This window comes from Pristiophorus japonicus, chromosome 2, assembly GCF_044704955.1.
Source record: "Pristiophorus japonicus isolate sPriJap1 chromosome 2, sPriJap1.hap1, whole genome shotgun sequence".
NCBI lineage: Eukaryota > Metazoa > Chordata > Chondrichthyes > Pristiophoridae > Pristiophorus > Pristiophorus japonicus.
Window position 1 is genome coordinate 120,298,251 of NC_091978.1, and position 26,294 is coordinate 120,324,544.

The 26,294-nt window shown below is 44.6% G+C and overlaps 1 protein-coding gene across 2 annotated transcripts in view; it reads left to right on the forward strand.

The window, feature by feature from the left end:
* setd9 (SET domain containing 9) overlaps positions 1-19,434 on the forward strand; it is a 36,033-nt gene extending 16,599 nt beyond the window's left edge. The window contains exons 4-6 of one of the 2 annotated variants that reach the window (XM_070869057.1): positions 104-210; positions 2,529-2,634; positions 18,715-19,434. In XM_070869057.1, the coding sequence (XP_070725158.1) occupies positions 104-210; positions 2,529-2,634; positions 18,715-18,802 (301 nt within the window). In that variant the 3' untranslated portion in view covers positions 18,803-19,434. Of the gene's footprint in view, positions 1-94; positions 211-2,528; positions 2,635-18,714 lie in introns of both variants that reach the window. The other variant, XM_070869049.1, reaches the window with a different exon arrangement.
* Positions 19,435-26,294: the final 6,860 nt, after the last annotated feature.

Here is a 26,294-nt window from a genome sequence, read left to right on the forward strand (position 1 = left end):
TAAAAAAAATTAGCTTGCTGAAGAAAGGTTTACCACTTAGATATTTATCATAAGTAAATTTGCATGGATAGTTTCTTTTTTCATTTTCTTTCAGATCATGCAGTGGGCGGGACAGACTTGGTGCTTATAAAACAAGTGATGTCACTTGGCTTACAGAAACCCCACTCAATCCATTAGGTGTGGGTCAATACGTCAACAACTGTTCTAATGGTATGTTGCATTCTTTTTGGGTCTTTGTAAAACATGTTGCGACACATAGGAACCATGTAATTAGTAAATTTGCAACTCATCAAAGCGCAAACTGAGATTCTTGGAGACATCATTAGCAATTGAAGAGATGTGCGAGTTACATTTGAGATCAGAGGAGAGAGAGAAACTAAGAAAGTCAATTGATGAAGACAACACATCTTTGGACTTTTATCTCAGATACTTTCCTTGAGCTCAGCATCGAATACCTCTCCCATAAGCAAGCTCTTGCTCCCTATAAACCAGAGTATGACTTCACACACCTAGTACCTAGGTAATTGTAACAAGCCCAGAGGTTAAAAAGAAATGCCTCGTCACTGTGTTCAGCTTTACTTGTATGTCACATGGCCACACATGATCTCCTTGACTTCAGAAGACAATAGAATAAGTACATGGCTTAGGCTATGAAGTACCAATGAGATTTATTAACAATATATAAACAAATAACAGGCAGATGTCTGAAATATAGAACCTAGCTATTCCTCCTCCTGCTACTCCCGGCTCAGCAGGCCGGGGCCATTACAGGGAGCAGCATGCAGTGGCCCGTCCTGGAAACCTGCGCGGTCCCGGCCTGCAAGACCATCAGCAGGCCGGGGCCATTGGAGGGAGCAGCATGAGATGGCAGGAGGGTGACGGCTGCGAAGCCAGGTCGCTGATTGCAGTGCGGGCAGGCACAGCAGGAGGGACGAAGGAATGACAAGAGTTCATAGAGGGAAGTGACCGGGGTCCAAGAGAGGCGTGAGTTTGGGGCCCAGAAGAGGCAGGGGCCCAGAAGAGGTGAGGGCCCAGGGGCAGCACGGGTCAGCCCACACTGCGATATGTGTGCGCGCTAGGCCTGTGCAGCAGAGCTGGACTCCAGTCGTCTTTGGTAATCCCTGCCACTGGACCAAGACCTCTGTTAAGCCCGTGTGTGGCTGGTGTGCAACAGCCACCACACGTTAAAAAAATCCACGCATCTTCCACCCTTCAAGATGTAGTTCGGGATCTGGAATATTAGGTCCTTCATTGAAACACCTATGAACTCATCCCTTTTTGGCGTGGAAGCATGTCATCCTCGCTTCGAGGGACTGCCTATGATGATGACTCCCGGCTCACAAGGAAATTAAAAGAGCATTTTTAAAAACTCACCTTGCTGAGCCTCTTCCGTCCCAAGCTTCTGTTCTCGGCAGGTTTAGCCTGACGGGGAAGCTGTCACTGCTCTCCCACTCCGGCCTCAGGTTAAAGTAGCAGATGAGGCTCTGATTACATCAGTAGGGCCTTATCTGCATATTTAAAGAGGACCCTGCTGGCTTCAGGCAAGTGACCTTGCCACCTACAATTTAAAATTGCAGGAAGCCAGATCAGGGCTGGAAAGCAGTGTACAAGTCCCCCGCTCCATTGTAACTGGTTCCCACCTGGTTTCTGTCAGGCGGGGGAAGTTAAAATTGACCCTATGTTTCTGCACAAATATATACCAGTCAGACACGATTATTTATTTAATTGAACTTGGTTTTAACCACATATGTACTTTTAACAAGAAAGAAGCAAATGTAATGCATAATAGACATCATAACTGATAGCATGTGATGTGAAGGAATTGATGAGTGCAGAAAAAGAAAGTCTTGCATTTATATAGCACCTTTCATAACATCAAAGCGTCCTAAAGTGCTTTACAGCCAACAGAGTACTTTTTGAAGTGTAGTCACTGTTGTAATGTTGGAAACGCAGCAGCCAATTTGCGCACAGCAAGCTCCCACAAACAGCAATGTGATAATAACTAGATAATCTGTTTTAGTGATGTTGGTTGAGGGATAAATATTGACGAGAACTCCCTTGCTCCAAGGAAAGTAATAGATAGTGTTAGATGATGAATGCAGGAGGTTATTGGTGAAGAAAAAGTAGAATGTGAAAGAGAACAGAGCCCTGGGGAACTCAGTTAATGGAAAAGAGCTAGCACAGATAGAAATATTAGAGAGGAAACTAGCCATGAATATAACTTTGATGGAGAACCATATGACAGTAACTTTTTAAAAAGTCCAGTGTCAGAAGCATTGGAGATGTTCAAGGCAATGACAGAAATTATCACTATGCTCAGGAGCAGACAACCAGAGGAGTGTAACACATGCCACAAGATCAGTGAAAATCCATGATAACAATTGTGGATTAGGCCAGAATTTGAAAGCTGGCAGCAGCTAGGAGCTTCAAGAACAGGAATAAGCATTCAGAAAATTAAAGAAAAAAATCTGCAGATGCCATTAGTGTGTTTTAAATAAAAACTAATCCTGTAAACTGTTGTGTTTCAGAGAAAGCAGCTAATGTATGTTATCAGGAGTTTGATGTTCCTATGACATTTCCTGTAGAACTCCGTCAGTACGTTCCTAATGTCAACTATGGTCATGATGTGGAAAGGTTGGTCCCAATTGGCATTTGAGTTATGATTTATTATTTTTGTCATCAAAAAGCAGCATCAGAATATATTGAATGAGAAGTTTTATAACTATCCAAAACTTTCTTCAGTTAATGATTTGGACAATGATTGCACATAATTAATGTATAGAAGAGGTACTGCAAGCTTTTTAAATGAAATATTTGTCACCAGCTGTTAGTCATTTATGTACTTAAGTATTTGCTGGATTTTATTTGTTTCGGTATTTAAAAACACAGCCAAAATGACACATTGGACAGTGACACCGTACAACATGCAACTGTACAACAACTTGCATTTTTATAGCACTCATAATGAAATAAAACATTTCATGTGGGACAGTTGCTCGGGTAGATAGAGAGTAACTATTTCCTTTGGTGGGGGAGACCAGAACAAGGGGGCATAGCCTTAGAATTAGAGCCAGGTCGTTATGGGATGATTTCAGAAAGCACTTCTTCACACAGAAGGTAGTGAAAATCTGGAACTCTCTTCCACCAAAAAGCTGTTGAGGCTGGCAGTTAATTGAAAATTTCAAAACTGGATAGATATTTATAGATTTTGTTAGCTAAGGGTATTAAGGGTTACAGATCCAAGGCAGGTAAGATGGAGTTAAGTGTTAGAAATAGCCAAGTTTAAGGCTATCTCTATTCACTTTAATAATCAGGATTGACTGTAAACCAATCTGGTGGATATATTGTGTTTAATCAGAGTTTAAGACGGAATATAACACATTAGTTATATAGCAAAAACATACAACTGTAACAGATAGTTAATACCCATCCCGATTGGACAACCGGCTGGCGCACATGAGCAGTTCTTTAGCTTGCAGTCTCTCTGTCATGCACATGGTATTGGGGGTAATGTACTAACGTGGATAAAGAACTGGTTGGCAGACAGGAAGCAGAGAGTCGGGATAAATGGGTCCTTTTCAGAATGGCAGACTAGTGGGGTGCTGCAGGGCTCAGTGCTGGGACCCCAGCTATTTACAATATACATTAATGATTTAGATGAAGGAATTGAGAGTACTATCTCCAAGTTTGCAGATGATACTAAACTGGGTGGTGTGAGCTGCGAGGAGGACGCTAAGAGGCTGTAGGGTGACTTGGACAGGTTAGGTGAGTGGGCAAATGCATGGCAGATGCAGTATAATGTGGATAAATGTGAGATTATCCACTTTAGGGGCAAAAACACGCAGATAGAATATTATCTGAATGGCGGCAGATTAGGAAAAAGGGAGGTGCAATGAGACCTGGGTGTCATGGTACATCAGTCATTGAAAGTTGACATGCAGGAGGTGAAGAGGGCAAATAGCTAGAGGTTTTGAGTATAGGAGCAGGGAGGTTTTACTGCAGTTGTACAGGGCCTTGGTGAGGCCTCACCTGGAATATTGTGTTCAGTTTTGGTCTCCTAATCTGAGGAAGGACGTTCTTGCTATTGAGGGAGTGCAGCGAAGGTTCACCAGACTGATTCCCGGGATGGCTGGTCTGACATAGGAGAGACTGGATTGACTGGGCCTTTATTCACTGGAGTTTAGAAGGATGAGAGGGGATCTCATAGAAACATATAAAATTCTGCCGGGACTGGACAAGTTAGATGCAGGAAGAATGTTCCCGATGTTGCGGAAGTCCAGAACCAGGGGACACAGTCTTAAGGATAAGGGGTAAGCTATTTAGGACTGAGATGAGGAGAAACTTCTTCACTCAGAGTTTTGTTAATCTGTGGAATTCCCTACCGCAGAGAGTTGTTGATGCCATTTCGTTGGATATATTCAAGAGGGAGTTACGATGTGGCCCTTATGGCTAAAGGGATCAAGGGGTATGGAGAGAAAACAGGAAAGGGGTACTGAGGTGAATGATCAGCCATGACCTTATTGAATGGTGGTGCAGGCTCAAAGGGCCGAATGGCCTACTCCTGCACCTATTTTCTATGTTTCTATGTCTAGAGCTTCCTTTGGTAAAGCATGGGATCACTCAATGTGTCCTACCAGCTCGACTTCTGTTCCGCTCTCCCCTCACACCGTCTGAGAGCAACCTTGAGGAGGCAACCTTTATTGTATTTTTAGGGATGGGCCTGACCCTGGATATTGACAAGACCTTTTGACCTATACAGGTTTCCCTAAAGACAATGGGCCTAACTTTGGCCCTCTGGTTTTTTCCGGCGCACTTGCCTGAGGTGCGGCGACTTTCTGCTGCGAAAACGGCGCCGCAAATGTAGCTCCGTATTCTCCCCACTCAGTGGACCGTCCTAGGGCTTGGAACTAGGACTGTGCTACTGAAAGAGAGTCGGCGGGGTGGCGGGGCCAGGGCCCAGCGTCTAACAGTGCCGGCAGCCTTGCGCATGCGCATTGGAGTGTTCACGCATGCGCATTGGGGGACTAACATTGGCAATCGGCCAATTTTAAAGGGAAAGCCTTCTCATTGATTTTTGGTGCCTGATATTGCAGCACCTATACTTAAAGTAAAACTTAAACTTTCAAAGATCAAAGAAGGTGAAAAATGGCAGCACAGCACTTCTCCCTCTCCATGCAAGATATGTATATGGACCACACCCAAAGGTCTTTTGTTCTCTCCCCCTTCGGTTATGTGACTTCCCTCTCTCTCCTCGTCACCCCCGCCCCCCAGCCTGTTGCAGCCTGTGTGTTCTGCCCAGCTCAGCACCCCCTTTAAGTTCCCTCCTGCCAGCCCCCTTTTGCGAGCCCAGCCTGCTGCTGCTTGGGTGTGTGGCCAGTCCACTGCTCTCCCGCCCGGATATTCCACCCACCGTCCCTAGCTCTGGCCGAAGGGCTTGCCGGTGCGTGCTGCAGTCGGTGCGTTCTCCCGCTGACTTTCCAGGGCCGAGGTAGGACCTTTTTTATTTTTTATTTATTTTTTTAAAAATTATTATTTATGGTTTTTATGCTTCTTTAATATTGTGAAGGTGTTTAGTGCTTTGCAAAGTCCTCTCACTTCCCTTCCCCCATCTCTGGCTACTTGCGCTGATTTCTTAACTCTCCGCAAGGGTTTTCTGTGCGGGCCACATATGCTGGCCTAAGTTAGTTTGGAGCAACTATTAGCTGTCCAAACTGGTTTAACTGGTCAAAATAGGCGTAGGTGGCTGTTAACGCCTCCTTTTGAAAAAAAAATGAAACTAAAAAAAATCCTAACTAACTCACTTACACTGGCGCAAATTAAATGTGCAGAATGGGGATTTTTAAGATATTCCAGAAAAATCAAGTTGCTCCAAAAAAAACAGAGCAACTCCTGGGCAAATTTGGGTCCTTAATATCCAGTAAGGCTTCTAGTTCTTTGTCTCGATTCTCAAAACAAAGCCCGCCCTAAAGATGTCTTACAATTTTGACTAAATGTCACTTTCTGCTGACACCAACCCAGGGTTTCTTCCTGTGGAAATCCCTTTATCTCTCTCGTCCCTATCCATTCCTTTGATCCCATGAAACCAAATCAAAAAAGTGCTCACTTTAGAATTGTTATCTCTTTTACGACGTGGCAACATGTTTACGTTAACTCAACTTCCGTCCCATTATCTTAGTCAGCAGTTTTGTTAAGCTAACTTCAAATCCTACCCTTTGCATTATACATAAAGTACATAAACAAGGTTCAAGTCTTAACTTAGCTCAGCAACAGGGAGATTGTACAAAGGACTATACCCTCCATAGGAAGCCAAGTCATTACCATTTCTAAGCATTTCTCTGATCCAAAAAGAGACATCCCGTCTGCAATTCAAAACAATGATTTAAACACAGCATTTGTATCAGTTTTATACACTCGCATCAGTTTTATACATTTTTAGGCATCCCTGATTGATCAGCCATGATTTAATTGAATGGCGGAACAGGCTCAACTCCAGTTCCTCTGATGGCCAGACACTGAGAAGTAGTTGACCGGACCGAATGAAGAACTTTTAAAAGCAGGGAAAGAAGTAGCAAGGCAAAGAGGTATAGGGAGGGAATTCCAGAGCACAGCCAATGTGGCTGAAAGCTGTGCCACCAAAGAAGCTGCAGTGGGTGCAGGGTTATACAGGAGGCCAGACTCCGAGATCAGTGAGTGCAGGCTTGGATGCAATGCTGTAGACAGTAGCAACGGTAGGGTGGGGGCAAGACAATGAAGGGATTTGTAAACAAGGCAAGGATTTTGAATTGAATATATTAGAGAATGGGGGACCAGTGGAGGCGGTGAGGATAAAAGTGCTGGATGTGAACGGTAGAATTGTGAATGTTTTGAATGGAGCTCAAAAGGACAGTGTTGGAGTATGAATAAGAAGCTGGCAGAACCCAGCAATGTTGGAAGCAAGTAGTCTGGATGATGGATATAATATGGAGTTTGAAGCATTTAGTAGCTCAGTATACCTAGGAAACACGCCTTCTGATTTAGCCTGAGCAAACAGCCATGGGTGGAGGTAGAGATAGAGTTAGAGGCAATGGTAGTTTTTGGCGGGAACCACTCCCATTGCTTATTTGGGGAAAGTTCTGGCTCATGCAGAACATAATGTTATATAGGCAGTCTGAGAGAATGACAGGTCATAGAATCAAGGGTGGTGCTACAAAGTCAAAGCCAGGTCTTGTCAGCAGTTAGAAGGAAATTGATCTGCACATAATGCCTCTGAGGGGCAGCATGTAAATTCAGGAAAGGAAAATGGGGGGGAAAAGTACATGAAACTACTTGCAGGCAATTAGGAAAAACGATTTCATCAGTTGTAGAGTATTTGCACAAAAATATTAGTTTACAAACCTGTAAAGGAACTGAAAGGAAGGGAATTTGTCACTTGCCTGTTTAATTCGGAAATTTCTCTTGGTCTTTTATGAGCTTGCAGAAAGTCAGTTTTGAGGGGGGAAAAAAGACTGACTTGAATTTATATAGCGCCTTTCATGACCACCGGACATCTCAAAGCATTTTACAGCCAATGGAGTACTTTGGAGTGTAGTCACTGTTGTAATGTTGGAAACGCGGCAGCCAATTTGCGCACAAGCAAGCTCCCACAAACAGCAATGTGATAATGACCAGATAATCAATTATTTTTATTATTTTGATTGAGGGAAAACTCCCCTCCACCTCTTCGAAATAGTGCTATGGGATCTTTTACATCCACTGGGAGTGCAAATGGGGCCTCGGTTTAACGTCTTATCCATAAGATGGCACCTGCGACAGAGTGTCAGCCTAGATTTTTGTGCTCATGTTTCCAGAGTAGAACTTGAACCCACAACCTTCCGACTCGGGCGAGGGTACTACCAACTGAGCTGCAGCTGATAGCAGTGTAAATGATGGCAAGTGGTACATACAGGAACAACATCCAAAATCTGGATCCCTGTCGGTGGTACATACTACCATTTTTCTGGAGTGGGATTTGAACTCTCAACCTTCTACTCACTGAGCCATAGCTGACATTTAGTAGCAGCTACTTAAACAAACTAATATCTTAAGTAATATAAATTTTAAAGTAAAACAAACTAATTAAAACTGAAAATCTCAGCACAGGAAAGGACAGGGATATATCAATCCTGCAAAATGTGGGAGTTTCGAGGACTAGATGTTGAATTGGGTAAATAGGTCTGTGGGAACTGTCACCAACTCGCACTGATCGACTTCAAAATCTCTCAACGTGAGAAGGAAATGGCGACAGTTTAATACATCAGGGAGAGAGAGAAGTTCCTGGAGCTAGAGTTTGAGGAGATGGGGGGAGATGCATGGCCCCGTTAAAGGGCTGTGCGGGCCAGTCACAGTTTCGCACATGTGTATCATTGAAAAAAGCCAGTCCTGGGCTGCGCGGGACCAGCAGAGAGCTACATGGCAGTGCAGTTTAGAGGGAACATTGGTAGTCACACAGATAAGAGTTACAGAACAGGCAGTGGAGGAGGAAAGATGGGTGAGTATTCAAGGGGCAGGGAAAGACAGGAAAGAAAGATTATAACAGGAGCACCCAGAGCAACGTGTGCTGTCAAACTGATTTGAAGCTTTAGCATCTTGTGGAGAAAGTGGGGACATGGGACAAAGGCATGAAATAATCAATGGCATCAACAAACAAAAGATGGTTCAAGGAGGGGACCTTTGCAACACAGCTAGAAACGCAGTAGTGTTAGAGGATTCAATAGTCAGAGGGGCTGACACGATCTTTTGCAGTCAATACTTACAATCCCAGATGCTTTATTACCTCCCAGATGTTAAGGTAAGGGATACATCACATAGATTGGAAAAGATTGTGCAAAGGATGGGAAAGCAACCAGTCATTGTGTTCCATGTGGGAGATGATGATGTAGGAGCAGAGAGGCCTGAAATCCTGGAAAATAAATTTAGGAGATTAAGAAACAATTTTAAGAGCAGGATTTCATGGGTGGAAATCTCAGGATTAATTCTGCAGCCATGCTCTTGAATAAGAATGGACCGGAAGATTAGAAAATCAATGCATAGCCAATGGTCTGGTGTTTGGAAGAGTGATTCTACTTTGTTATAGAAACATAGAAAATAGGTGCAGGAGTAGGTCATTTGGCCCTTTGAGCTTGCACCACCATTCAATGAGTTCATGGCTGAACATGGAACTTCAGTACCCCATTCCTGCTTTCTCGTCATACCCCTTGATCCCCCTAGTAATAAGGACTACATCTAACTCCTTTTTGAATATATTTAGTGAATTGGCCTCAACAACTTCCTGTGGTAGAGAATTCCACAGGTTCACCACTCTCTGGGTGAAGAAGTTTCTCCTCATCTCGGCCCTAAATGGCTTACCCCTTATCCTTAGACTGTGACCCCTGGTTCTGGACTTCCCCAACATTGGGAACATTCTTCCTGCATCTAACCTGTCTGAACCCATAGAATTTTAAACGTTTCTATGAGATCCCCTCTCATTCTTCTGAACTCCAGTGAATACAAGCCCAGTTGATCCAGACTTTCTTGATATGTCAGTCCCGCCATCCCGGGAATCAGTCTGGTGAATCTTCGCTGCACTCCCTCAATAGCAAGAATGTCCTTCCTCAAATTAGGAGACCAAAACTGTACACAATACTCCAGGTGAGGCCCTGTACAACTGTAGTAACACCTCCTTGCCCCTGTACTCAAATCCCCTCGCTATGAAGGCCAACATGCCATTTGCTTTCTTAACCGCCTGCTGTACCTGCATGCCAACCTTCAATGACTGATGTACCATGACACCCAGGTCTCGTTGCACCTCCCCTTTTCCTAATCTGTCACCATTCAGATAATAGTCTGTCTCTCTGTTTTTACCACCAAAGTGGATAACCTCACATTTATCCACATTATACTTCATCTGCCATGCATTTGCCCACTCACCTAACCTATCCAAGTCACTCTGCAGCCTCATAGCATCCGCCTCGCAGCTCTCACTGCCACCCAATTTAGTGTCATCCGCAAATTTGAAGATACTACATTTAATCCCCTCGTCTAAATCATTAATGTACAATGTAAACAGCTGGGGCCCCAGCACAGAACCTTGCGGTACCCCACTAGTCACTCCTACTCTTTGCTTCCTGTCTGACAACCAGTTCTCAATCCATGTCAGCACATTACCCCATTGTTGAACATTGGCGTCAGTTCTGGGACAATTGGGAGCTATACTGCAAAGATGGGTTACATCTGTACAGGGATATACTGGCAAAACAGTTAAATAGGGAAGTGATGAGGTATTTTAATTAGGAGGGGTAGGGTGGGGTGGGGTGGGGGGTGTCAAATCAACCAGGATCAGCTAATAGAGAAGGAAGAAATAGATGAGGATAATGTTCATGCAGAAAACAATTTAGCAACAGGTATATGGAGTAAAGGAATATACTTCTGCTGCAGAGAGGGTTGATGTATACAAGAAAAGGGTACAGACACAATCAATATGTTTGGAGCTCCAAGATAAAGAGAAAGGGCTTGTTACATTAGTACGGGTGTATTCCAGACTGTCAAATTGTGGGAAAGAAATGGAATTTTTGCCTAAAGAGAGGAAACGCTCATAAAATGTGTCACTAAGCAAAGCAGTGGATATTTTAAGGGAAATTTCTTAAACTATTGAAATATAGGTTATCTCGCCAATAACAGGCTTATACAATTCGATCACAAGTTGGAAAGGCACAAAAGTGCCATAGACAGGATTTAATTATGCATGTTTTTTGGAAGATTTTTTTTGTTGTGGATGTAATTGTTCTATAAAGCCTTAAACACAAATTCAAGTGAATTCTAAAGCACTGCTGATGATTAAATTATATTTTCCAGATGAGAATTATCATTCATGATTTCACATATGAAACATTTATCATGTGACCAGTCAGATAATCATTCAGTCCCTTCCTCAAGACTAAAAGGGTAAAACCTACATGAATATTGGACCCTCAACTGTCCATTGTTCATATATATGCTGTATAGGTCGAGTCCTGAATTGCATGAATGAATGAATAAAAAGAATAAGACAAATATGAAGTCTTGAGGAGGAAGCATGGAACAAAATTAAACTGAGTAATATACAATACCAAAAGCAGAAAAAGGAGGAGAGGTCAAAGGAAGATTAGGAGGGCTAAGAAATTAGGCACCTCTGTCATTCTTTTATTTTCTATCAGATTACCATATTTGATCCTTAGTCGTCTCAACTTCCTGAGGGTCCAGCTTCCTTCTCTCACAGTGTCAGGCCCAGGCCTGAAACTGAGATGCATAATAAGGGTTTCGCCTCTGAATGCACAAATTAAGGAAGGACTGCAGAAGTATTAGTGGAGGATGGGCTAACAATAGATATAAATATTAAAAGAGTTAATGGGACTGAAACTTTCTACGTCACCATACTGAGCAAGATTTGTAAGGAGGTAGCAGCAGTAACATCCGCACCACACAAGTGCCAGGCAACGACCATCTCCAAAAAGAGAGTCTAACCACCGGCCCATGAAATTCAAGGCATTTCCATCGTTGAATCCCCCACCATCAACATCCTGGGGGGGTAGGGAGAGAGAAAGGGTCACTATTTACCAGAAACTTCACTGGACCAGCCACATAAATACTGTGGCTACAAGAGCAGGTCAGAGGCTGGGTATTCTGCCGTGAGTGTCTCCCCTCCTGATTCCCCAAAACCTTTCCACCATCTACAAGGCACAAGTCAGGAGTGTGCTGGAATATTCTCCAATTGCCTGGATGAGTGCAGCTCCAACAATACTGAAGAAGCTCGACACCATCCAGGACAAAACAGCCCGCTTGATTGGCACCCCATCCACCACCTTAAACATTCACTCCCTCCACCACCGGTGCTCTGTGGCTGCAGTGTGTACCATCTACAAGATCCACTGCAACAATTGGTCAAGGCTTCTTCGACAGCACCTCCCCAGCATCTCTACCACCTAGAAGGATGAGGGCAGCCAGTGCATAGGAACACAATCACCTCCAAATTCCCCTTCAAGTCACACACCATCCTGACTTGGAAATATATGGCCGTTTCTTCATCGTCACTGGATCAAAATCCTGGAACGTCCTCCCTAATAGCACAATGGGAGTACCTTCACCACATGGACTGCACTGGTTCAAGAAAGAGTCTCACCATCACCTTCTCAAGGCCAATTAGGGATGCGCAATAAATGCTGGCCTCGCCAGTGACACCCACATCTCATGAACAAATAAAAAAAAAAAAGGAAAATCGTTAGAAACCATAATAGGAGATGTTATTGGTAAGCACGAATAAATGTATGGATTAACTAGGAATAGACAACATTGATTTGTAAAGGACAGGTCATACTTGACTAACTTAATCAAATTCTTTGAGAAAATTACTGACTGGATGGACAAATGGATGGGACATATAGGTAAATAGGTCTGTGGGAAGTGTCACCAACCCACTCTGCTCGAACATTGGTTTTGAACATAGAAAATAGGTGCAGGAGTAGATCATTCGGCCCTTCGCGCCTGCACCGCCATTTAATAAGATCATGACTGATCATTCCCTCAGTACCCTTTTCCTGTTTTCTCTCCATACCCCTTGGAACAAAGAAATGGCGGACCAATTGAACAAGTACTTTGGTTCGGTATTCACTGAGGAGGACACAAACAACCTTCCGGATATAAAAGGGGTCGGAGGGTCTAGTAAGGAGGAGGAACTGAGGGAAATCCTTATTAGTCGGGAAATTGTGTTGGGGAAATTGATGGGATTGAAGGCCGATAAATCCCCAGGGCCTGATGGACTGCATCCCAGAGTACTTAAGGAGGTGGCCTTGGAAATAGTGGATGCATTGACAGTCATTTTCCAACATTCCATTGACTCTGGATCAGTTCCTATGGAGTGGAGGGTAGCCAATGTAACCCCACTTTTTAAAAAAAAAAGGAGGGAGAGAGAAAAGGAATTATAGACCGGTCAGCCTGACATCGGTAGTGGGTAAAATGATGGAATCAATTATTAAGGATGTCATAGCAGTGCATTTGGAAAGAGGTAATATGATAGGTCCAAGTCAGCATGGATTTGTGAAAGGGAAATCATGCTTGACAAATCTTCTGGAATTTTTTGAGGATGTTTCCAGTAGAGTGGACAAGGGAGAACCAGTTAATGTGGTATATTTGGACTTTCAGAAGGCTTTCGACAAGGTCCCACACAAGAGATTAATGTGCAAAGTTAAAGCACATGGGATTGGGGGTAGTGTGCTGACATGGATTGAGAACTGGTTGTCAGACAGGAAGCAAAGAGTAGGAGTAAATGGGGACTTTTCAGAATGGCAGGCAATGACTAGTGGGGCACCGCAAGGTTCTGTGCTGGGGCCCCAGCTGTTTACACTGCACATTAATGATTTAGACGAGGGGATTAAATGTATCTCCAAATTTGCGGATGACACTAAGTTGGGTGGCAGTGTGAGCTGCGAGGAGGATGCTATGAGGCTGCAGAGCGACTTGGATAGGTTAGGTGAGTGGGCAAATGCATGGCAGATGAAGTATAATGTGGATAAATGTGAGGTTATCCACTTTGGTGGTAAAAACAGAGAGACAGACTATTATCTGAATGGTGACAGATTAGGAAAAGGGGAGGTGCAACGAGACCTGGGTGTCATGGTACATCAGTCATTGAAGGTTGGCATGCAGGTACAGCAGGCGGTTAGGAAAGCAAATGGCATGTTGGCCTTCATAGCGAGGGGATTTGAGTACAGGGGCAGGGAGGTGTTGCTACAATTGTACAGGGCCTTGGTGAGGCCACACCTGGAGTATTGTGTACAGTTTTGGTCTCCTAACCTGAGGAAGGACATTCTTGCTATTGAGGGAGTGCAGCGAAGGTTCACCAGACTGATTCCCGGGATGGCGGGACTGACCTATCAAGAAAGACTGGATCAACTGGGCTTGTATTCACTGGAGTTCAGAAGAATGAGAGGGGACCTCATAGAAACGTTTAAAATTCTGACGGGGTTAGACAGGTTAGATGCAGGAAAAATGTTCCCAATGTTGGGGAAGTCCAGAACCAGGGGACACAGTCTAAGGATAAGGGGGAAGCCATTTAGGACCGAGATGAGGAGGAATTACTTCACCCAGAGAGTGGTGAACCTGTGGAATTCTCTACCACAGAAAGTTGTTGAGGCCAATTCACTAAATATATTCAAAAAGGAGTTAGATGAAGTCCTTACTACTAGGGGAATCAAGGGGTATGGGGAGAAAGCAGGAATGGGGTACTGAAGTTGCATGTTCAGCCATGAACTCATTGAATGGCGGTGCAGGCTAGAGGGGCGGAATGGCCTACTCCTGCACCTATTTTCTATGTTTCTATCCCCTTAGGCGTAAGGGCCATATCTAACTCCCTCTTGAATAAATCCAATGAACTGGCATCAACAACTCTCTGCAGCAGGGAATTCTACATATTAACAACTCTGAGTGAAGAAGTTTCTCCTCATCTCAGTCCTAAATGGCCTACCCCTTATCCGAAGACTATGTCCCCTGGTTCTGGACTTCCCCAACATCGGAAACATTCTTCCCGCATCTAACCTGTCCAGTCCCATCAGAATCTTATACGTTTCTATGAGATCCCCTCTCATCCTTCTAAACTCCAGTGAATAAAGGCCCAGTTGATCCAGTCTCTCCTCATATGACAGTCCAGCCATCCCGGGAATCAGTCTAGTGAACCTTCGCTGCACTCCCTCAATAGCAAGAATGTCCTTCCTCAGATTAGGAGACCAAAACTGAACACAATATTCCAGGTGAGGCCTCACTAAGGCTCTATATAACTGCAGTAAGACCTCCCTGCTCCTATACTCAAATCCCCTTGCTATGAAGGCCAACATACCATTTGCCGCCTTCACCGCCTGCTGTACCTGCATGCCAACCTTCAATGACTGATGAATCATGACACCCAGGTCTCGTTGCACCTCCCCTTTTCCTAATCTGCCGCCATTCAGATAATAATCTGCCTTTGTGTTTTTGCCCCCAAAATGGATAACCTCACATTTATCCACATTATACTGCATCTGCCATGCATTTGCCCACTCACCTAACCTGTCCAAAACACCCTGCAGCCTCTAAGCATCCCCCTCACAGCTCACACCGCTACCCAGTTTAGTGTCAGCTGCAAACTTGGAGATATTACACTCCATTCCTTCATCCAAATCGTTAATGTATGTTGTAAAGAGCTGGGGTCCCAGCACAGAGTCCTGCGGCACTCCACTAGTCACTGCCTGCCATTCTGAAAAGGATCCGTTTATCCTGACTCTCTGTTTCCTGTCTGCCAACCAGTTCTCTATCAACGTCAGTACATTACCCCCAATATCTTTGATTTTGCACACCAATCTCTTGTGCGGGACCTTGTCAAAAGCCTTTTGAAAGTCCAAATACACCACATCCACTGGTTCTCCCTTGTCCACTCTGCGAGTTACATCCTCAAAAAATTCCAGAAGATTCGTCAAGCATGACTTCCTTTTCATAAATCCATGCTGACTTGGACCGATCATATCACTGCTTTCCAAATGCACTGCTATTTCAGCCTTAATGATTGATTCCAACATTTTCCCCACTACTGATGTCAGGCTAATCGTTCTATAATTACCCGTTTTCTCTCTCCTTTTTTAAAAAGTGATGTTACATTAGCTATCCTCCAGTCCATAGGAACTGATCCAGAGTCAATAGACTGTTGGAAAATGATTACCAATGCATCCACTATTTCTAGGGCCACTTCCTTAAGTACTCTGGGATGCAGACTATCAGGCCCCGGGGATTTATCGGCCTTCAATCCCATTAATTTCCCTAACACAATTTCCCACCTAATAAGGATATCCTTCAGTTCCACCTTCTCACTAGACCCACTGTCCCCAGTACATTCGGAAAGTTATTTGTGTCTTTCTTCATGAAGACTGAACCGAAGTATTTGTTCAATTGGTCTGCCATTTCTTTGTTCCCCATTATAAATTCACCTGAAGCCGACTGCAAGGGACCTACGTTTGCCTTCACTAATCTTTTTCTCTTCACATATTTATAGAAGCTTTTGCAGTCAGTTTTTATGTTCCCTTCAAGCTTCCTCTCGTACTCTATGTTCCCCCTCCTAATTAAACCCTTAGTCCTCCTCTGTTGAATTCTAAATTTCTCCCAGTCCTCAGGTTTGTTGTTTTTTCTAGCCAATTTATATGCCTCTTCCTTGGTTTTAACACTATACTTAATTTCCCTTGTTAGCCACGGTTGAGCCACCTTCCCTGTTTTATTTTTACTCCAGACAGGGATGTACAGTTGTTGAAGTTCATCCATGTGATCTTTAACTGTTTGCCATTGCTTATCCACCGTCAACCCTTTAAGTATCATTTGCCAGTCTATTCTAGCCAATTCACGCCTCATACCGTCAAAGTTATCTTTCCTTAAGTTCAGGACCCGAGTCTCTGAATTAACTGTGTCACTCTCCATCTTAATAAAGAATTCTACCATATTATGGTCACTCTTCCCCAAGGGGCCTCGCACAACAAGATTGCTAATTAGTCCCTTCTTATTACACATCACCCAGTTTCGGATGGCCAGTTCTCTAGTTGGTTCCTTGACATATTGGTCTAGAACACCATCCCTGATACACTCCAGGAAATCCTCCTCCACCGCATTGCTACCAGTTTGGTTCGCCCAATCAATATGTAGATTAAAGTCGCCCATGATAACTGCTCCCTTTATTGCACACGTCCCTTATTTCTTGCTTGATGCTGTCCCCAAACTCACTACTACTGTTTGGTGGTCTGTACACAACTCCCACTAGCGTTTTCTGCCCTTTGGTATTCCGCAGCTCCACCCATACCAATTCCACATCATCCAGGCTAATGTCCCTCCTTACTATTGCATTAATTTCCTCTTTAACCAGCAACGCCACCCTGCCTCCTTTTCCTCTCTGCCTATCCTTCGTAAATGTTGATCACCCCTGGATGTTGAGTTCCCAGCCTTGGTCACCCTGGAGCCATGTCTCTGTAATGCCAATTACATCATATCCGTTAACTGCTGTCTGCGCAGTTAATTCGTCCACCTTATTCTGAATACTCCTCGCATTGAGGCACAGAGCCTTCAGGCTTGTCTTTTTAAACACATTTGCCCCTCTAGAATTTTGCTGTAATGTGGCCCTTTTGTTTTTTGCCTTGGGTTTCTCTGCCCTCCACTTTTACTATTCTCCTTTCTATCTTTTGCTTCTGCCTCCATTTTATTTCCCTCTGTCTCCCTGCATAGGTTCCTGTCCCCCTGCCATGTTAGTTTAACTCCTCCCCAACAGCACTAGCAAACACTCCCCCTAGGACATTGGTTCCAGTCCTGCCCAGATGCAGACTGTCCGGTTTGTACTGGTCCCACCTCCCCCAGAACCGGTTCCAATGTCCCAGGAATTTGAATCTCTTCCTTTTGCCCCACTCCTCAAGCCACGTATTCATCTGGGCTATCCTGCGATTCCTACTCTGACTAGCACAAAGAAATTTGTTCAAAGATAAATGGCGTGGTGTTAAAGCTAAAGTGGTAGCATGGATAAAAGAACAAAGAGTTGGTGCAATTGAATGTTACTCAGATTGTTAAGATGGAGCTAATTGTATAACTCAGGGTCCTGTGTTGAGACTTATCATGTTCTCTATACGTGTAAATGATTTGGACCTGGGTATGGAGAGAATATCAACGTTTGCTCATGATACCAAATTTAGGGACTTTGCAAACTGTGAGGAAGACTACAGTAGGATCGAGACAGACTAGGAGAGTGGTCAAATATGTGGTAAATGCAATTCAACCAAAGATAAAAGTCAACTCGTACATTTTGGGGGGAAAGAACCCAGAATGGAAATATATCTTAAATGGTGTAATTCTCAATGGAATGGAATAACAAGTAGAGATAATGCAGAACTTTAAAAGCTGGAATGTAAAGAAAGAAATAAAGACTTGTATTTATATAGCACCTTTCACCACCACCGGCTGTCTCAGCACTTTACAGCCAATGAAGTACTTTTTGGAGTGTAGTCACTGTTGTAGGAAGAAAAGACCGTAAAAAAGCTAATGGGACTCTGACTGTTATATGAATACAAAAGCACGGAGTTGACACGATTCTGTTGGAACACTCTTTGGAGTTCCCGATAAAAGAAAGAATATGGAGCCATGGAAAAGGAGTAAGCTGGATTCAGTAGGACGATGCCAGGGGTGAGAGTATAATTATCACGGAAGACTTGAATAACTAGGGCTTTATTCACTGCAATAGTAAATGTTACGGTAAGATCTAATTGAAGTGTTCAGACTTATGAAGGATTTCAGAGGGTAAATGGTAAAAGATTATTTCCATTGATTGGTGAATCAGTAACAAATGCATATAAACTTTGGATTAGTGCTAGAAGCATAAAGAGAGAGGTTAGAATAGGCTTTCTTTCTGCAATGTGTTATAGTATGGGATAAAATACTATTGAAGCCAATTCCATCATTGTTTAAAGGGAAAGTGGATGAACACTTGAAAACAAGTATTAAAGGGTATGGTGAAAGAGTGAAAGAGCAGGAACACAGGATTAAAATAGATAGCTCTGGAGCTAGCACAGGCACAATGGATTGAAATAGCTTCTTCCTGCTGTACTTACATTTCTATGATGGTTTGTGGTGCTTACAGATTTTATAATTGAACACTTTGTTTCTGGTCCTTAAATTTCCATTTGTTTTATATTGCAGGCCCTTGCGATGTGTGGTTCTTGTGGCACTTAGAGACATAGACAAGGGAGAAGAGCTATTCTCTAATTACTACACTATAGTACTTTGAAAAACCAGGACACAAGTGATATCAGGAGCTTCATCCCAAGCAGTGTGGAGTTTTACATTTTAACTGTTGATGGCAAATTCTCAAAAATTATTCCTCGACAAGACAGCTTTTTAACAAGTGATGGGTTGCACAGCTGTTTACAGTCCACTTTGATTGGAAGAAATAAGGCCATTTTGAAACACAACATTTGCATAAAGAAATGAACAATAACCACTACTTTGTGTAACATGTAAAGAACAGTGCTTGTACAATTTGAATTGAACTAAATCAAAGTAGTGATGCTGATTCATTTTATTTTGATAAACCTTTTTATTTTTTTTGCCTGGTTCCCAAAGCTGTGCCTACAAGGGGTGTGGTGGGGGGAGGGGAGGGGAGGGGGTTGTGGGGTGGCACTGGCGCTGGGAGGCTGGCTGGCTCACAGACATGACCACCTGTGCACTCTAAATTGATTGTTAGGAGGTGCAGGAAAGTTATTGAAGGATTCTGCTTTTTTTGCCCTCTGCTGGACATCCATTGAAACATCAGAGCTGAGTGAGGTGAGGTGACTTGAACTGGCTGTGATACTATAGGGCCGATTTTAATCTTCATTGCACCTCATTAGTGCTGTTTCTAAATAAAATGGCATACACCCCTTTGACTGGTATCCACTCTATTTGTGCCTCATATGCACTCTGATTTGGGGTTGGGCAGTAATCCAGACATTGAACCTAAAATAGGTGTTTCATACAAATTGAATTGCAATGAGCTAGAAATTATGTAATTGGGGCAACAGTGTCTTCAAGGGAACATGTCATTGTGCAACTGAACAAACTCTATGTTTGACATCACTGGGGGGTACTTTGCAAGAAAGAGCTGCCTACTCAGAGCATCACCCAGCTCTCTGAAATCTGAATCAGTTGGCACATCCTCAGCAATGCAGCTATCACAGCTCACCTACTCCAGCACCAGCCAGAGGCATTATTCAGGAGAAAGTCATTTGAGAGAGTTTGAGGGTTACTGGGTGAAGCATTGAGTAGTAGTCAACATGAGGGCCTGGGAATGGAAGAGTAAAGGTGTCATTCCTCCAAAGAGGGTGCAGAATTGATTGCCCTCTGGTGAGAAGCATAGGGGCCCAGTCCTCAAACGAGCTGTGATTAAGGAACATCAATCTCATGTGGAGATGGTTTCCCTGCCGATGGCTATGATGATGGACAAGTGGGAAGAGCTCACTATCCACATCAGTAACACATTGCAGGAGGTTTCTGATGACCTGGAAAACACCCATGCGGGAGTGACACTTCAGAAGATTCCTGCAGCAGCAAGATGCCAGGAAGAGCTAAGAAGATTGGTGGCTTACAGTGCTGCAAAGATTGCTTTGAACAGTACACTTTCATAGGATTTCCAAGATCAAGTTGGGACTATTACATCTGTGATTACATCAACCAGCAGCATTACAGTTCCTATGCAGAGCAAGGCATTGTCACATGTCTGGAGAATGGCAAGGGACTTGCTTCCTTAAAGGCCCTGCAAAGCCCATATGAGGGATCTTCCGCCTTAGGCCTGGCTCCCCTCGTCACTGCAAGAGAAAGACTGCTGGTAACTGGATCCTCTGGGACAGCAGCTTCACCTCAGGCCCGAGGCTCCAGGTGAACCATCCTCGCCATCCACTGATCAACCTCATACACTCAGGGAACACCTCATTAGATTAGGAGCTGGAGCAAACAACTAGCACAAAGGGGTAAAAATATAGCAAATGAATGTTTTTCTTGGCACTGTTTGAATGCTTCTGGTACAAAGTAAACACTGTTTAACCGCAGAGAGTTCAGAGTTAATTTCTGTGTGTGCTTACTTAATCTTTAGACATAGATACACTTCTGGCTTATGGAGTTTGATACGCACATTAAATAATACCACCCTTCAGTTACAACAAAACAAATAGTCTCCTTCATAAAATATTCACATCAGGGATACCTTAGTGATGCTTGTATGGCCACTTATATAGTGCCAGTAATAATTTGGGGTTTCTTTGGAGCATATGTTGGGGAAATTGAATGCGGAAGGCTTAGCTCACTGGACCCCATTTAAATGTGGTTGGGTGGGCTTTAAATGGCAGAGAGGATAATGCAGATGCAGTTTTTGACCAGCAGTTTTGAGGCAGTAGCTGTAACTGCCCCATTTTACTCTGTTTACCACCTCAAAAGCACCAGAAAGCTGGCAGTAATTCAGGGCAAATTTCAGACCATGTAGTGCAGAAAGACTGGAAAGAGGGAAGAAAAATTTAACGAACGCACGAGGGCAACGCAGACATTTGCACATTGCTGGAGCAAGATCTGCAGCCTAGAGGACCTGGTGGACACTTTACCAGTGCCTGTCAAAGTCACCACCGCCCTCAACAACTTCGCCTCAGGTTCCTTCCAGGGATCTGCAGCAGATATTTGCGGCATCTCGCAGTCAGCCACCTACAGCGGCATCTCGCAGTCAGCCACCTACAGGTGCATCACACAAGTCACTGCAGCCCTGTTTGACAAGTCAGTTAATTATCTCAACTTTGCCACTGATGAAGCCAGAATTACTGAAGGGGTGCTCGATTTTGCCACTCTGGCTGGCTTCCCACGGGTGCAGGGCGTCATCAACTGAACACATGTGGTCATCAGGGCACCCCATCATAACCCAGGAGTCTGTCAACCGCAAGGGCTTCCACTCCCTTAACATGGAGCTGGTCTGCAACCATAGGAAGGTCATCATGCATGTGTGCGCCAATTTCCCTGACAGTTGCAGTGACTCTCTCGTCCTTTGCCAGTCCGCCCTCCTTCAGCTCTTCGTTCCTCCAAACAGACTTTCTGACTGGCTGCTTGAAGACATGGCTGTTGGCTCCTTTGAGAAGGCCACGTTCCGAGGCCCAGGAGAGATATAATGAAAGCCACATTTCCACCAGATGTGTCATACAGCTGACAATAGGTATGCTCAAAATGCACTTCAGATGCCTTAACAGATCTGGAGGAGCCCTTCAGTGCACACCAGCCAGGGTCTCCAGAATCACTGTAGTCTGCTGCGCCCTGCACAACATAGCGCAGCATAAGAACATAAGAATTAGGAACAGGAGTAGGCCATCTAGCCTGCTCCACCATTCAATAAGATCATGGCTGATCTGGCCGTGGACTCAGCTCCACTTACCTGCCCTCTCCCCGTAACCCTTAATTCCCTTATTGGTTAAAACGTAACCCTTAATTCCCTTATTGGCAGCAGTGAGGATTAGCGCTGCATGAGGAGCAAGGCACTGAGCGCACAGCCTCTTCAGAGGAGGAAGAGGAGGCGCATCAGCTGGAAGATGAGCAGGAGTCGGAGAACTTACAGCTCAGATCCCACCAGCACCTGAGCACATTGCTGTCGAGGAGACCAGTGATGGTCTCATCATGGCCAGATTTACTTAACTTTATGCAGTACACCGATATGGCTGCCACTTGCTGCACCAGGTTGGCACCACTCACAGCAACACCATAAAGCATCCCCACAATGACCAGGTCATTCCTTTCACAGGGACCATCATTGCTGGATGTACAATTGCATCTCACCATTTACTCTAACTCACTAAGCCACTTCCAAAGGTGCACACAAATTTGTCCAAGATTGAAAAGTGATGAAAATAAAGATTTTTATGGTTGACAATGGAAACTTGACATTAACATTGAATAAAACACCCAAGTGGCTACCCTTGTGAATCTACTTGTGTGTCATCTTTCTCTTACCCGTGCTTCTATGGAGGTGTTGCCCCTGTGAATTCAGCAGAAGTAGAGGTAGCCTGCTCATTTCCCTGCTGTGACTGCTTAGACACTCTTGGTGGGCATCCTCTGGATTTTGCAGCCTGTGATGGCCCTGCCAAAGTCTGCTCTTGCAACTGCAGGGGCAGACTTGGCCATCGCTGTCAGAGGAGGCATCTGGGGCTCTGACTGAGGGGGTGGCAATGGGGGAGAAGTAAAAGCTCTTTGGGAGGAGCCCACACTTCCCTCTCCCCTTCCACCATCATCCCTCTCATGGGCCACCTGCACTTCGCTGTTGGCAAGGAGCCACTCTTTCTGGATGGTCCACGAGGCTCAGCGTCTGCATGCAGCTGAGCAGAGTTGGGAGCATCCTGTGCCCTCCGACAAGGAGTCTCCACTGCTGTCCCTCTCTCCATCATCTGCTTTTGCTCACTTGTGACTTACCATGTGACAACACAAGGGGACCCACCGAGGTGTGCGTCTCTGCGCTGGTACTGGGGCTGGTGATGATGTGCCCTCAGAGGCTGGAGGCTCCTCTGAGGAGCTGTCTTCCTTTTTCTCCTGGACAGTTTGGGGGGGTGGGAGGGTGGCAGAAAGGGAGCTCTTGATGGACCTATGGGAGAGTAAAGAGATGCATTGGATATGTCAAATGAAGACTGGATACAGATACCATTATGCACACGCTGACCATTCAATGACTGATGACATCAGTCCCCATTTGAGTGACTAATGTATACCTTGTGGCTGTATATGTAATTCTGTCACCAGGTTGCTGAGATGTCCCCCTCTCTCTGTCTCCCACCTCCAGCTGCTCAATGACTCCCAATACTTCCAACACAAGTGATGGAGCACCGCCTCCAATTCTCTCCCTCTTATTGTGCGCTCTTTTCCTGCAAGGAGAGAAAGAAGAGAAGATTGAGTGAGTGTGATGGAATGAGTGTAAGGAATGGATGTGTTACATCTTTTGAGGGAAACCATGATGGATTGGGGTGGCAATGGCAAGTGGCCTCCTTGTGTGTTAGTATGATTTCATAAGAATCAGGGTGAGTGTGAGAGGTGCCTTGTAAGATGGGGATGTGATAATGTAGATAGAGAGGGATGGATAGACATCCAAGTTATGTTGGTGTGAGTAAGGATGTGCAGGAGTAGGGTTGGGAAGGCAGAACGATGGCGATGTGATGAGAGGCACAGCAGGATGAAGTTGAGTGTGGCTTTTACTCACTTTTCCTGATCTAATGAAATAATTGAAAGATTTCCCACACTGCACCCAGGCCCTCCTGACTACATTCCCTGCTGTTCACCTCCTCTGCAATTTGGAGCCAGGCTCTTTTTGTCTCCTGGGAGGTCTCTTCCACCCATTCGAAGGGAAGAGGACCACGTTACATGCTCTGACTCCCTCCACAACCATATGGAGGAAATCATCGGAGAACCTGGATGCAGCCCTCTGCCTCTGTGCAGTCATGTTTCCAAGTGTTTGGAATAATCAAAGCCTCTAGTGCAGTGACTACACACTTCTAGATGAACCTTCAAATGCAATGTGGCGATGGCTCCTTTTAATATCCCAGTTGAAAACATGTCATCGATGATGTCATCAGATCAACACCATTTTATAGGATCAGGTAACATGCAGGATGGGCTCAATAGGCCGAATTAGTGCAAAGTCGATTTCTGCAGCGGGATGGAAGCAACAATGGGGTCGTGACCTACCACACTAACCGCCCGCACCCGACCTACTCAGGTACAGAAAATTCCAGCCACTGTCTAAAAATGTACGAGTAGATGCTGTAAAATGATAAACACTTTAAATTCTAAAGCTTCTGCTCCCGAGGTCCAGTAAGGTCATTTGTAGTAAGTTTTTAATGGCCCAGAATTTGCGGTCAGCGGTCAAGTGAAGATGTTCACTGCTGGCCCCGAAGTACACGTCGCACAAGGATCTCCCGATCCCTGTTTCGAGAACTTCGGGTTTTCCCGCCATTCAATTCAAATCAACGGAGTAGAGTGGGGATCCCCTTGTTCGAACTGCTGTGATGTCAACAGGCTGTATAAGCAGCCAGCCAATCAAAAGGCAGAATTCTCACAGACAGTGAACCAGGAAGTGAGTAAGCTCTTAATATTCTAACTTTTTATAAACAGTTAGGGAGAGCAAAAGAAAGATTGGGGCTCGCACATGAGGAAAAGGCAAATATGAAATAAAGATGGACAAACTGTCTTTAATTTTGTTGTGTATGCAATAACTCAATAGACTTCTGTAAATTCCGAACAGGTACAAACCTGGCTCTACTTTATTAGGGCCCAAAGTGATTACATTACAAGATGGCTGGCCTTTTATACCTCGGCCGCGCACAGCCCAATGACCTCAGATAGTGGTGCTACCTGGTGGCTAGTAAACCCAAGCATACATACATGACAATATCCTCCTTTAAGATATTAGTAACAGTCTTTTTGCAAATTGAGACGGTCCGGGGCTTTCCGCTCCAGAGTTGAACGTCTCAGTTCAACTCCAGCCTTGGGCAAGCGTTCTGAGTCTGTTATGACTGGGGACTGGGTAGCCGATCTGATGGGAGTGGCAACGACCACGTCAGGGATTGAAAGTCCAGATTCATTGATGACAGCAGAGTCCAATGATTGAGGGTAGGTTGGTAGGTCACTGATTGTGTCTTCCTCAGGCTGTTCCGGTTCATCCATATGCCACATTTTATCTGATCGACAGGTTTCCTGCATGTCTGCCCATTCTGGAGCTTAACGATAAACACTGTGTTACCCTACTTGGCCATAACAGTACCGGTGATCTATTTGGGACCGTGACCATAATTCAGTACATACAGGATCATTGATAGAAATGTCGCATGACACAGTAGCACGATCATGATACTCTTGCTGACTTTGATGTCTGTATTTGACATGATTATTCAAGTCATGGTGGACAAGAGAGAGCCTGGTCTTGAGACCTCTCCATCAATAGTTCAGCAGGGGAGACCCCGGTAAGCATATGCAAACAGGTCAGCAGCCTTCGGTAACAGGTATTGATCCTGTTTCGAAACTCGGTTGATCATAACATAGAAACATAGAAAATAGGTGCAGGAGTAGGCCATTCGGCCCTTCTAGCCTGCACCGCCATTCAATGAGTTCATGGCTGAACATGCAACTTCAGTACCCCATTCCTGCTTTCTCACCATACCCCTTGATTCCTCTAGTAATAAGGACTTCATCTAACTCCTTTTTGAATATATTTAGTGAATTGGCCTCAACAACTTTCTGTGGTAGAGAATTCCACAGGTTCACCACTCTCTGGGTGAAGAAATTCCTCCTCATCTCGGTCCTAAATGGCTTCCCCCTTATCCTTAGACTGTGTCCCCTGGTTCTGGACTTGCCCAACATTGGGAACATTTTTCCTGCATCTAACCTGTCTAACCCCGTCAGAATTTTAAACGTTTCTATTCTTCTGAACTCCAGTGAATACAAGCCCAGTTGATCCAGTCTTTCTTGATAGGTCAGTCCTGCCATCCCGGGAATCAGTCTGGTGAACCTTCGCTGCACTCCCTCAATAGCAAGAATGTCCTTCCTCAGGTTAGGAGACCAAAACTGTACACAATACTCCAGGTGTGGCCTCACCAAGGCCCTGTACAATTGTAGCAACACCTCCCTGCCCCTGTACTCAAATCCCCTCGCTATGAAGGCCAACATGCCATTTGCTTTCCTAACCGCCTGCTGTACCTGCATGCCAACCTTCAATGACTGATGTACCATGACACCCA